Source organism: Triticum aestivum, chromosome 5B (genome assembly GCF_018294505.1).
Source record: "Triticum aestivum cultivar Chinese Spring chromosome 5B, IWGSC CS RefSeq v2.1, whole genome shotgun sequence".
NCBI classification, from domain to species: domain Eukaryota; kingdom Viridiplantae; phylum Streptophyta; class Magnoliopsida; order Poales; family Poaceae; genus Triticum; species Triticum aestivum.
Genome location: NC_057807.1, coordinates 357,828,997 through 357,843,549, shown reverse-complemented (window position 1 = coordinate 357,843,549; position 14,553 = coordinate 357,828,997). Strand labels below are relative to the sequence as shown.

The window sequence follows — 14,553 nt, the reverse complement described above, 5'->3', positions numbered from 1 at the left end:
TTAGAGAAAGGCATCCAGTCCTTGTGAAGTTGTTATCTTCTTTTTTAACAAGGTACAAACCCGGATGAACAAATGAGAATGACGAAATCATCACAAACGCCTTCATAGTCGACGGAAACGTCACTTTACAATAAACCAACATCACCGGAAAATCTGAATTAAATTCAGAAAAATGCAAGCACCAGTAGTAACTCTAGGACTTTTCCTGGTGGGCTAGAACCAAACCATTTAAACTACACTCACTTCGCAATTCACATGAATTTGTATTCCGAAGGTTCTGAACACACGAGAGACAAAGCGAAGGGCAGAACGGGCAAAACAAAATCCACGCCCATAAATTCCCCGGGTCCTTGGGCGGTCAGAAAGCTGTCAGACACGTGTGCATGACAAGACGTGGCGTCCACGCGCGGGGCCCCCTTCCGCCGCGCTACGCGACGCGCCACAGCTCACGCTCATTTTTACGCGCAACCCCCTTGTTGAAACGTCCGCTCCCAAAACGCTCCCTCCCCCTCCCCTATTTATCCCGCGCCAGCCTCAGCTCTCCCTCCCTCCCCATCACCGTCGTCACGTCGACCACAGGGCCACGCTACGCCTACACGTACCGCACGTAGCGTAGCTACTAGAGAGCTAGGTAGCTAGCACATTTCATTGATTGTCCTGCTGATCCGTTCGGCATGGAGATCGCGAGGAGGAGGAGGTCGCTGTGCTCGAGCCGTCGCCGGCGGTCGGCGGTGGTGGGGCGGAAGGTGCGGGAGCTGCGGCGGCTGGTCCCCGGGGCGGCGGTTATGCCCACCGACCGGCTGCTCGTCCGCACGGCCGACTACATCGCGCAGCTCCGGGCCAGGGTGGAGCTCCTCAGGGCGCTCTCGGAGCTCTGCGAAGGCCATGGCCATGGCGACTCCCCTAGCTAGTTCGCAACCTCTGCTCTTGTGGTATGGCGAATATATACGTGCATATATCGCACGTATAGACGGATGGTATATATTGAACGATTATGGTTGATCAAGTAGCGTATAATTGAGTACCTAGGTGCGACTATACATACCAATCGTATGTGTTCTAGAAGTATATAGGGGTTTTGTTTTTCTGTCCAGTATTTCTTGTAATTTTCGCGGCCGATTCACATTCTTTTTGTATTCATGTACGTGTGATCGTCGATCAATCTTGCGGTGTTATGATAAAAATTCTGAAAAAAAAAGAAGTTCTGTCGCACCTATATAATCCCCTTATCATCCCCCTTTGAGGCAAAGAAAGAATCAAAGAAATACATGGTTATACACAGTATGCATTGTTAACTGGAAATAGGAGCGTGTATCTTGTTTTTTGATCGATTTTCACCACTCTCAGACCCTGCCCTATATGCCCCATCTTTGATCTCAAAACAAATCAGACGGCTGATGAACAGTACTACTACTCGTGAGATCATCTTTGTTAACTGGAGTAGTACTTTAAAAATATTCAAGCACTGCCGTGTTCTTCATGGCGCCAAGCTCCTCGTGAGCCGATTCTTGCCTTGGTTGTTGCGCATTGCTAGCTGTTCCATATGCTGTCTATCCGTTTTAGGTTTGTAAAGCGCATACGTGTAATGGAGTGGCATGCACAGTATCGGCATGCATGATGAGGTATGAGCTGGAAGTTGGCTGGATCCAACACGAGGTGACTAGTCTGCTTAAATTAGTTGGTCCTAGTTACTACTCCTAATAAGAAGGGCGTGCTGATGATTAAGCTTTGCGTCGACAGTGGTCAATGGATATCATTGTTAATTGAATGGAAACCACTGCTACTGTTTGGCTTGCTCCCTACAGATAATCTAACCAACAAAGAAGACAAAAGCTTTGATGGAATAGGATTCTTCAGGGTCACTATTTGTTTGTTTGGTTCAAAGTAATAGAGTAAAGGAAAAAAGCAAGAAAAAAGGAACTTTGATCCAATCCACTAGGTCACTTTGATCCAATCCACTAGGTCAGGGATGTAAACCGGGTCAGTTTATTACCGTTTAAGCTCACTTGTGGTCTAACAGTTCAGTGAAGTTTTTTTGCGGAAAAATGAACTATCGAGCTAGCTAAACCTAACTAAACGAGATTTGCGGGCGTCGTTTATTTGTCATTTACTATGCCTACACTCAGACCTCTTTTAAAAGCTCATACGCATGAAGCACGAGACATGAGTATTTAGTGGCATCATAACATCCTATTATACCTTTTTCACGTGGTTCAACTTTAATTTGACTGTGTTTAGTAGCATTCTATGTTTTTGTGTTCATGTGAACCAAACGAGCCAGTTCATAGAATTCCACCTTCATTCCTATCATTCTCTTACAATGTTATTTGTTCCTACATTGTCCGAATCCTACAAACCAAATAGGCAAGGAAACAGGATCGACGAGCAAGGCCCTGTGATGTGTTCTGTCCCCCGCACGGGCGACTCGGGAGGACACAAAGCCTAGTTGCCGTTACCCGCCGCTCCTTCTTTCCTCCTTCCTCCGTAGTCCTCATAGGAAGCCGCCAAGCTAAGCCTGGGTTGCCGATGGCAGTGGTGGGGGTCACCTCCCTCTCGTGGCGCTCGGGTGGCGCGGGGCACTCAAGCTCGCGAGGGTGGGCCCTTGATCTGATCCATGGCGTCATGGCTGCTTCTCCTGGCGACGGCTTAGGGCAGACGAGTGGAACAGATGGGTGGGTGTGGAGGCGCGAATGTGGAGCCGTGGAGGGCCAGGTAGTGATGTGTGTGGACCTCCATGTGCGGGCCAGCCTCCAGTCAGATCCGGATATGGCGTAGGGGGTGGGTGTGCGTTGGGTTCTCTACTGGATGTGGACCGCAACGGCGAGTGCTAACCTTCCGCGTGTGTGGTAGCTGGCCGCTGGCGCTAAGATTCATAGCTTGGTGGTGGTGATCCAGATACGATCGGCCGAATGGTGGTCAGTGCAAACGGTACTACGTCGACTTCCTACGTCTCTACGACGGCGGTGTTCATAGAAAGGTCTTTGGGAGTTCATCTCTCCTGAATTGGTGGTTGACTTCGACAGTGAGATACAAATTATGGACAATGGCTGCATAGGGATGGTTGTGCGGTGGCGACGGTCACTTCGCATGTAGCTGTTGGGATCACAAAAAAGTGGTGACGACAACACATGAGTGGCTTCGATGGGGGTGATACTCGAGCACCCAGTCTCAATCTCTGGGCCAAAAGTCGGGGTCAGATCCGAGTGGTTATACCTGACAATGGCGATGTTTTTTCTTACATCATTACAATGTTGAAGGAATTTCTCGGGTATGCTCAGACTTATTCTTTAGGGTGAAAACCTAGATTATGTCTTGTGGTTGGATTTGGTGATGAGACAGTCGATACAGGAACAGAAGTACCAGCGAAGGATCTTGATGTTCACCAAGTATTCCTCCTTTTCTGCCGGATGGAGTGGTAGCTTGAAAGGGCTTGGAGGGAGCTCGACCGCCACGCATATTTCTAGGTAAGGAAGCCTGGTGGAGTGGGGAGGGTGTCGAACGAAGGGGAAGGGGTGGCATTCGATGTTTCCTTCCATCATGATGATATTTAAATGGGATTCATGTGAGAGTGTTGTCTTAATTAACCACGCCCAATTTTTCCGCGGGAGCACCTGCCCACTCGAGTTGCGAGAAGTACAATGCTAGAGTTTGATCGGACGGCCGAAACGACAAAAAACGACGGCCGTGATTGGTGATGGTCTGAGAGGGCTCGAAGAGTGCGCGGTTGTAATGCCTCTAAATGGTTTTTCTGGTGCAAAAACGTCTTACCTTCTCCCGTGACTAAACTTTTAATTGTGATAGTTGATTCTACATGATCTCTTTTCTATAGTTTAGTTCGGCTATTCTGGCTTCCACTTTTTCCTTCTATGATGGTCCCATCCGGTTGGTTCCAAGTGAAGTTTTTTTACACTTTAGCTATGTAAGGTGCCCTACCTCCCCCCCGCCCCAGCCTCCCGAGCTTACACTTTACCACTGAAACTAAGCCGACTTGTTCCTAATCCTTCCAAACCCTCTCCAACACGGGGAAAGATTCTTTATGACTCTCCCATATCATCTCAAATTTGCCTGCCTTTTCCAATTGAATGCTACTAGTTCACGCAAAGCATGTCCGAAGGCAAGCAACACGCAGGTCGGGATCCTCACTCACGTACTGTGTTGGATTTCAGGATCCGGCAACCCTTGAGAGGTTCAAACTCTGGGGTGCGTGCGGAGATCTCAACCTGCCCAGCCTGCCTACTCGCGATCCTCCCTAGCCTAGCGCGTAGAGCTCACAGAGATACAAAGACACAGAGATTTACACTGGTTCGGGCCACTGTTGTGGTGTAATACCCTAATCCAGTGTTGTGTGGTGGATTGCCTCGAGGGGCTATGGATGAACTAGTACAAGGATGAACAAGCCTCAGGAGGTGAGGTGTTCTTGAGCTGGTGTGGTGCTCGGGGTGGAAAATGATCTCCCCCCACTATGGTGGTGGTTGATACGTCTCCAACGTATCTACTTTTCCAAACAATTTTGCCCTTGTTTTGGACTCTAACTTGCATGATTTGAATGAAACTAACCCGGATTGACGCTGTTTTAAGCAGAACTGCCATGATGTTGTTTTATGTGTGTAGAAAAGAAAAGTTCTCGGAATGACCTGCAAATCCACGAAGGCACTTTTTGGAATTAATAAGAATTTCTGGGCGAAAGAAATACACCTGGGGGCCCAGGGCCTATCCACGAGACAGGGGGCGCCCCCGCCCCCCACCTGTAGGGCGTGCCCCCTATCTCGTGGGCCCCCTGGACCTCCACCGACCTCAACTCCAACTCTATATCTTTCGTCTCGCGGAGAAAAAAAATCAAGGAGAAAGTTTCATCGCATTTTACGACACGGAGCCGCCGCCAAGCCCTATTCTCTCTCGGGAGGGCTGATCTGGAGTCCGTTCGGGGCTCCGGAGAGGGGGATTCATCGCCGTCGTCATCGTCAACCATCCTCCATCACCAATTTCATGATGCTCACCGCCGTGTGTGAGTAATTCCATCGTAGGCTTGCTGGACGGTGATGGGTTGGATGAGATTTACCATGTAATCAAGTTAGTTTTGTTAGGGTTTGATCCCTAGTATCCACTATGTTCTGAGATTGATGTTGCTATGATTTTGCTATGCTTAATGCTTGTCACTAGGGCCCGAGTGCCATGATTTCAGATCTGAACCTATTATGTTTTCATGAATATATGTGTGTTCTTGATCCTATCTTGCAAGTCTATAGTCACCTATTATGTGTTATGATCTGACAACCCCAAAGTGACAATAATCGGGACACTTCTCGGTGATGACCGTAGTTTGAGGAGTTCATGTATTCACCATGTGTTAATGCTTTGGTCCAGTTCTCTATTAAAAGGAGGCCTTAATATCCCTTAGTTTCCACTAGGACCCCGCTGCCACGGGAGGGTAGGACAAAAGATGTCATGCAAGTTCTTTTCCATAAGAACGTATGACTATTTACGGAATACATGCCTACATTACATTGATGAACTGGAGCTAGTTCTATATCACCCTATGTTATAACTATTGCATGAGAAATCGCACCCGTCATAATTATCCATCACTGATCCATTGCCTACGAGCTTTTCATATATTGTTCTTCGCTTATTTACTTTTCCGTTGCTACTGTTACAACTACTACAAAAACCCAAAAACATTTATCTTTACTGTTGCTACTGTTACCATTATTATCATACCACTTTTGCTACTAAATACTTTGCCGTAGATACTAAGTTATCCAGGTGTGGTTGAATTGACAACTCAACTGCTAATACTCAAGAATATTCTTTGGCTCCCCTTGTATCGAATCAATAAATTTGGGTTGAATACTCTACCCTCGAAAGCTATTGCGATCCCCTATACTTGTGGGTTATCAAGACTAATTTCTAGCGCCGTTGCCGGGGAGCATAGCTCTATTCTCTGAGTCACTTGGGATTTATATCTGTTGATCACTATGAAGAACTTGAAATACGCTAAGACCAAGATTTTTCCCTCAACTACGAGGGGAGGTAAGGAACTGCCATCTAGCTCTGCACTAGATTTTCCTTCCGTTATTAGTAGGCTTGCGACACCTAAACCTGCTACTGCTATGAATTCTGATATGTCGCATGTTATTGATGATGCCACTTCTGCTATGCATGATGAAACTACTTCTGTGCGTGATACTACTTTGCCATTAGGTGAATTTCTAGATGAACAACTTGCTAGAGTTAGGGGGAATGAAAATATGGAAGAACCTATTATTGATGATAGTGATGATGAACGTTCTCCCAATGATTATGTATTACCTGTTGTTCCTAAGGGTTATGTTATGCATGAAGCAGCCGCTATGGAAATTCTTGCTTGCAATGATAGAAATGATCTTAAGAAATTATTAGCTAAATGGAAGCAGCAGTCTCTTAATGCAAGAATGGAACCCGATCCTACTTTTGCTACTTCACCTATATGTGTTACTGATAAGGATTATGAATTCTCTGTTGATCCTGATATTATTACTTTAGTTGAATCTGATCCTTTTTATGGCCTTGAATCTGAAACTGTTGTGGCACATCTTACCAAGTTGAATGATATAGCCACCCTGTTTACTCATGACGAGAAGTTTCGCTATTTATATATCCTTAAGATATTCCCGTTCTCATTAAAGGGTGATGCTAAGACTTGGTATAATTCTCTTGCTCCTGGTTGTGTGCGTAGTCCCCAGGATATGATTTATTACTTCTCTGCTAAATATTTCCCTGCTCATAAGAAACAAGCTGCCTTGCGGGAAATATATAATTTTGTGCAAATCAAAGAAGAGAGTCTCTCACAAGCTTGGGGGAGGCTTCTCCGGTTACTTAATGCTTTGCCTGATCATCCTCTTAAGAAAAATGAAATACTTGATATCTTTTATAATGGACTAACCGATGCTTCCAAGGACCACTTGGATAGTTGTGCTGGTTGTGTTTTCAGGGAAAGAACATTCGACAAAGCTGAAATATTATTGAATAATATGTTGACTAATGAAAATAATTGGACTCTTCCCGAGCCAGTTCCTGGAGTAATTCCTGAACCAATTGAGCCAACTCCTGAGCCTATTCCTAAACCCACTCCGAAGAAGAGAGGTGTTCTATTTCTCAGTCCTGAAGATATGCAAGAGGCAAATAAATCAATGAAAGAAAACGGTATTAAAGCTGAAGATGTCAAGAATTTACCACCTATGGAGATATACATGGTCTTAATTTACCGCTTGAAGGACCACATTGTCTTGATAACCCGACACAGGTAGTAAAGGTAAATTCTCTCTATAGATATGATAAAGTTGAAATGCCCTCTACTAAATTTCATAGCCCATGCTTGGATGAATTTGATGACTTTATGGCTAGACAAGAAAGTTTTAATGCTTATGTTGGTAGAGAGTTAAAGAATAATGCTTTCGAGATAAGACGCGTAGGTGATAATCTGGCTAGAGTTAAAGATGAACTTCATCGCGTTAGCAAATATGCTTCTATGGTTTCTACTCAAGCTGAGCAAGCACTCAAAGCTCAAAATGATTTGCTTGATGAGTTGAATAACAAAAATGACTTTGCCGTTAGAGTGGCTACTAGAACTGGTAGAATGACTCAGGAACCTTTGTATCCTGAAGGCCATCCTAAAAGAATTGAACAAGATTCTCAGAATAATAATCTAGATGTTCCTAGCTCTTCTAAGAAGAAGAAAAAGAAGAATGATAGGACTTTGCAAACTTCTAGTGAACCTAATGTTGAAACACTTGAGAATCCCAATGATACTTCCATCTCTGATGCTGAAACACAATCCGGAGATGAACATGAACCTGATGATAATGCTAATAATGATGTTCATGTAGATGCTCAACCTAGTAATAACAATGATGTAGAGATTGAACCTGCTGTTGATCTTGATAACCCACAATCAAAGAATCAATGTTATGATAAGAGAGATTTTGTTGCTAGGAAGCACGGTAAAGAAAGAGAACCATGGGTTCAGAAACCCATGCCATTTCCTCCTAAACCATCCAAGTCAAAGGATGATGAGGATTTTGAGCGCTTTGCTAAAATGATTAGACCTATTTTCTTACGTATGCGCTTAACTGATATGCTTAAAGTAAATCCTTATGCTAAGTATATGAAGGATATCATCACAAATAAAAGAAAGATACCGGAAGCTGAAATTTCCACCATGCTTGCTAATTACACTTTTAAGGGTGGAATACCAAAGAAACTTGGAGATCCGGGTGTGCCAACTATACCATGCTCCATTAAAAGAAATTATGTTAGAACTGCTTTATGTGATCTTGGAGCCAGTGTTAGTGTTATGCCTCTCTCTTTATATCGTAGACTTGAATTGAATAAGTTGACACCTACTGAAATATCTTTGCAAATGGCTGATAAATCAACTGTTATACCTGTCGGTATTTGTGAGGATGTGCCTGTTGTGGTTGCAAATGTCACTATCTTAACGGACTTTGTTATTCTTGATATTCCTAAGGATGATAGTATGTCTATTATCCTTGGTAAACCTTTTCTTAATACTGCAGGGGCTGTTATTGATTGCAACAAAGGCAATGTTACTTTTCATGTTAATGGCAATGAGCATACGGTACACTTTCCAAGGAAACAATCTCAAGTTCATAACATCAATTCTATTGAAAAAGTTCCAACTATCATTTTTGGAGATTTTGAATTTCCTCTCCCTACTGTCAAGAAAAAGTATGATATTCTTATTGTTGGGGATTTTCATATCCCCGTTGAGGTAACTTAGTGTTATTCTAAATTTCTCCGGTTCCGTGTTATTCGGAATGAGTTTGTTAACAAGACTTGATCAACCTTGTTAGCGGGTTCATTTTGATGACCACGAGATGGACGAAACTAGAAGGCACAACCTTCTGTACCCTCTTTTTACTTTCTGCTTTTAGAATAAATAAAGCAAACATAGTATTATCCGTCTGTTCTTTGAATTATCCGTGCATTAAAAAATAGTCTGAAAATAAAATTGCTCCAAATGCCCTGCAAATTTAGTATGATTTTTTCTGGAATATTTAAGGATTTTAGGCACTGAAAACACTGCAGGAGGGGCAAGCACCAGTCCACGAGAGAGGAGGGCGCCCCCCTGTAGGGAGCACCCCCTGTCTCGTGGGCCCCTGGTGGCTTCCCTCCACTTATGCTAGCACCCACACAGTCCATCTTCTACCCAAAAAATCCCCATCCAGCTCAAGCATGAGTTCTAGCTCGTTTTGCTGCGATTTTCGATCTCTTAGCTCAAAGCTCCATTCACAAAACTGCTTTGGGAGATTGTTGCTTGGTATGTGACTCCTCCATTGGTCCAATTAGTTCTTGTTCTAGTGCTTTATTCTTTGCAATTTTTTGCTGCTTAGGTGACCATGTTCTTGAGCTTGCATGTTAAATTTTTGAGGTTCCAAGTAATTCTAATGCATGGTATGGGCTCTAGGCACTTGTAGGAGTAGTTGCTATCAATCTTGTTTAGTTTTATGTACTTTTATTTTGAAGTTACTAAAGTTTCAGAAATTTTTAGAAAATGTTGAGGAAACTTTTGAGGGGCTCTTCTAGCCAAAGCTCTCAGGAAAAACAAGCTAAAGAGAAGGAAAAAGCCAAGTATAATCTTCCTCGCTTAACAGAAGTACGACTGTGTGAATGGCCATGTGATGATTTCTTGAAAGAGGCCGGAATTCATGAAGACTTTCATGCTTTAATCGAGACTGCAGGCCTCACTGGTTTTATCAATGGCCGAATCGATCAATATCTCCTACTCACCAATACTTTCGTGCAAAACTTTTATTTTTATCCTAAGAAGTCACCGCCTGGAGTATCATTTCATTTATATGACGAGTTCAAAGAAATGTCTTTACGTCATTTTTGCGCGGTATGTAGGATACCTTATGAGGGAGAATTAGAGGAACCCCATCGTGAAGACGTGGCTGGCTTGGTTGATATTATCGCTGTAGAGGAGATAAAGAAGGGTTCTGAGGCGAAAGTCTCTAGCATACACTTTCCTGTTTTACGCTACTTTGCCATATTCGCTAGTAGATGCTTGATTGGTCGTGGGAATAGTGGAAACTTGAGTGTTCCTGATATTATCATGCTTCAACATGCTTTGCTTGGAGACAATAGTTTTGATATGGGTGTCGTCGTTGCTAAACGGCTAGCCCTTAATCATACAAAAGGCCCCATATTTGGAGGTATCTATGCTGCATGTCTTGCTAGACATTTTCAGATACCCATTAGGCACCATGAAGAAAAGGAGACAATATTGCCTCCTCACATTCTAGATTACAAGAGCATGGTAGCACATAAGTTTATTGTTGACAACGAAGATAGGATGCTCTTGTATAAACTTAGATTCAATAAGAAACACTTTGAGATTATTATTTTGCCTGCGCCTCTGTTGTTTGATTTGCTTGCAGAAAAATTTCTCGTTACACCGGAGGCGGTGAACAATCATCGAGCTCAGGCCACTCCAGAACCCGAACCTGAGCCGGAACCTGAGCTGGACTCTTATCATGCATCATCTGTCCAGTGGGATCCGGAGATGACTAGCCAGTGGTATCCTGACTATACCTCTCATTACACCGGAGAGAGTAGCGGCGGTCCTTGGTATTAAACCAACTTAGGCCAAAAGCCTAAGCTTGGGGGAGTACGTATTTCTCACCGACTTTACATTCATGTTCACACACTAGTCGTCTGTGCTCATACTCTTTCATTGTATTATCCATGCTAGTTCAAATTCCTTTTTTCTAGCTTTCTTCTTATGTGCTTGATAAACCTTGAGAAAAACTAAAAAAAATTAGTTAGTTTAATTTCCATGCTTGTAGTAGAAATTAAAATGAAAATCCAAAAAGATTTCTAGTTCTTCTTCTTACTTGTTGGGAGCTTTCCCGTGTAAATAGTTTTATTTTCTTTTATTTCCTTTGGGGGTCGAGAAGACCATATTGAAAATGTTTAGTGGCTCTCATATGCATGATTGTTTATTTAACTTAGAGCCCATATTACTTGTCTTCTCTTTTGAGTTGAATGCTTGCAGATTCCAGCTTAGTCCAATGCACGTGCACTCTTATTATTATACACATCGTTCGGTCGTGCGAGTGAAAGGCAACAATGACGATATATGATGGACTTATTGGGATGAGAAAAGCTGGTATGAACTCGACCTCTCTTGTTTTTGTAAATATGATGAGTTCATCGTTCCTGAGTCAGCTATTATGAAGTAAACATATTTGCAATGACATTTAGAGATTATAGTTACTTGTGCCATGCTTGATTAGCTATGAGTTATAATGGTTTACCTTGCGTGCCAACATGCTATTAGAATGATTATGATGTGGTATGATGGGATGGTATCCTCCTTTGAATGAATCGAGTGACTCGACTTGGCACATGTTCACGCATGTAGTTGAATCAAATCAACACAACCTTCATGATATTTATGTTCATGGTGGATTATATCCTACTCATGCGTATGCTCGGTGTGAATTGATTTTAATGCATGCTTACGACTATTGTCGCTCTCTCAGTTGGTCGCTTCCCAGTCTTTTGCTAGCCTTCACCTGTACTAAGCAGGAATACTGCTTGTGCATCCAAACTCCTTAAACCCCAAAGTTGTTCCATATGAGTCCACTATACCTACCTATATGCGGTATCTACCTGCCGTTCCAAGTAAATTTGTATGTGCCAAACTCCAAACCTTCAAATGAAATTCTGTTTTGTATGCTCGAGCAGCTCATGTTACAACTAGGGCTGCCTATATCTTCCATGCTAGGTGGGTTATTCTCAAGAGGAGTGGACTCCGCTCCTCATTCACGAGAAAGGGTCGGTAACCGGGATGCCCAGTCCCATGATCCAAAAAGATCAAAGCAAATCAAAATAATTAAACAAAACTCCCCCAGGGTGTTGTATGTTGGAGGCACTCGTTGTTTCGAGCAAGCCATGGATTGATGTTTGTTGGTGGTTGGGGGAGTATAAACCTTCACCATTCTGTTTGGGAACTGCCTATAATGCATTTAGTATGGAAGATACAGCCATCTCATAGGTGTTGCGTTGACAGCAAAAGTATACCGCTCAAAATGTTATTCAATCTCTATTTTAAAATCGAGCTCTGACACCTCTACAAATCCCTGCTTCCCTCTGCGAAGGGCCTATCTATTTACTTTTATGTTGAGTCATCATCCTTCTTATTAAAAGCACCCACTGGAGAGCACACTGTCATTTGCATTCATCATTATTGATTCATATTGTGTATGACTTGACTGGATCTCTTTTACCATGAATTACAATGTTTAGTCAGTCCTTGATCTTTAAAGGTGCTATGCATTTATGTTTTGTGGTCTCAGAAAGGGCTAGCGAGATACCATTTTGTTATATCATGTTATGATTGTTTTGAGAAAGTGTTGTCATCCGAGTTTTATTATTATGGCTCGCTAGCTATTATGCTATTGATGTGAGTAATTGTGAGACCTATGTGTTATTGTGAGTATGGTTAGTTCGTAATATTTGCTGAAACTTGAATGCTGGCTTTTCATGTTTACAACAACAAGAGCAAACAGAGTTTGTAAAAGTTTTTATTTATCACTTTCAGTTTATCAACTGAATTGCTTGAGGACAAGCAAAGGTTTAAGCTTGGGGGAGTTGACATGTCTACAATGTATCTACTTTTCCAAACACTTTTACCCTTGTTTTGGACTCTAACTTGCATGATTTGAATGAAACTAACCCAGACTGACGCTGTTTTCAGCAGAACTGCCATGATGTTGTTTTATGTGTAGAAAAGAAAAGTTCCCGGAATGACCTGCAAATCCACGGAGGCACTTTTTGGAATTAATAAGAATTTCTAGGCGAAAGAAATATACCAGGGGGCCCAGGGCCTGTCCACGAGACAGGGGGGCGCCCCCCCTGTAGGGCGTGCCCCCTATCTCGTGGGCCCCCTGGACCTCCACCGACCTCAACTCCAACTCTATATCTTCCGTCTTGCGGAGAAAAAAATCAAGGAGAAAGTTTCATCGCGTTTTACGACACGGAGCCGCCGCCAAGCCCTAATCTCTCTCGGGAGGGCTGATCTGGAGTCCGTTCGGGGCTCCAAAGAGGGGGATTCGTCGCCGTCGTCATCATCAACCATCCTCCATCACCAATTTCATGATGCTCACCGCCGTGCGTGAGTAATTCCATCGTAGGCTTGCTGGACGGTGATGGGTTGGATGAGATTTACCATGTAATCAAGTTAGTTTTGTTAGGGTTTGATCCCTAGTATCCACTATGTTCTGAGATTGATGTTGCTGTGACTTTTCTATGCTTAATGCTTGTCACTAGGGCCCGAGCGCCATGATTTCAGATCTGAACCTATTATGTTTTCATGAATATATGTGTGTTCTTGATCCTATCTTGCAAGTCTATAGTCACCTATTATGTGTTATGATCCAACAACCCCGAAGTGACAATAATCGGGACACTTCTCGGTGATGACCGTAGTTTGAGGAGTTCATGTATTGACCATGTGTTAATGCTTTGGTCTGACTCTCTATTAAAAGGAGGCCTTAATATCCCTTAGTTTCCACTAGGACCCCGCTGCCATGGGAGGGTAGGACAAAAGATGTCATGCAAGTTCTTTTCCATAAGCACGTATGACTATTTACGGAATACATGCCTACATTACATTGATGAACTGGAGCTAGTTCTATATCACCTATGTTATAACTATTGCATGAGGAATCGCATCTGGCATAATTATCCATCACTGATCCATTGCCTATGAGCTTTTCATATATTGTTCTTCGCTTATTTACTTTTCCGTTGCTACTGTTACAACTACTACAAAAAACCAAAACATTTATCTTTACTGTTGCTACTGTTACCATTATTATCATACCACTTTTGCTACTAAATACTTTGCTGCAGATACTAAGTTATCCAGGTGTGGTTGAATTGACAACTCAATTGCTAATACTCAAGAATATTCTTTGGCTCCCCTTGTGTCGAATCAATAAATTTGGGTTGAATACTCTACCTTCGAAAGTTGTTGCGATCCCCTATACTTGTGGGTTATCAGTGGCTAAGTCCTATATATAGTGGCCTTGGTCCTCTTCCCAAATATGAGCAGGAAGGGATTCGACAACGGCGGGATTTGAAAGGGGACAAGTAGTACAGTCTATCCTGACAAAAGTAGTCTTTGCCTGCGAAAAGTCTTTGGTCATGACGCTGCGGTGGGCTCGGTGATGACCTCCGTCCTACCGTCCTGGCGGTCTTGGTCTTGTTGCGCCAGAATGGAAACCTTTGGTTGATTCCTTGGGACTCCGTGCTTGTGGCTTGCCTTCCTTGCATCGAAGAGGAAACCTGCGCTCTGCACCCGCCTGGCACCCTCCTGGCACCCGCCTGGCCTTGGTCGTCATGGCTCACATCAGCTGAGCCTCATGAGGTAGCTGCATAGATCTCTCCGCCCCTCAGGAGCCCTCCTGAGGAGGCTAACTCCTTCAGGGGTCTTGGCATCGTTCGCCTCGCGAGGCTTGGCCCCTCACGAGGGTTTTGCTGTGT

At 43.4% G+C, this 14,553-nt stretch overlaps 1 protein-coding gene across 1 annotated transcript; it reads left to right on the top strand.

Annotated features, from left to right (window-relative positions):
* The first annotated feature begins 554 nt into the window (after positions 1 to 554).
* Positions 555 to 1,279, top strand: LOC123116126 (transcription factor bHLH150). The gene has a single exon (XM_044537130.1). The coding sequence runs from the start codon at positions 675 to 677 to the stop codon at positions 909 to 911; it is 237 nt and encodes a 78-aa protein (XP_044393065.1). The 5' UTR covers positions 555 to 674; the 3' UTR covers positions 912 to 1,279.
* The last annotated feature ends 13,274 nt before the right edge of the window (positions 1,280 to 14,553 follow it).

Excerpts from the sequence above, each read along its gene's own strand:
- LOC123116126 (XM_044537130.1), top strand. The coding sequence starts at position 675 with ATGGAGATCGCGAGGAGGAGGAGGTCGCTGTGCTCGAGCCGTCGCCGG.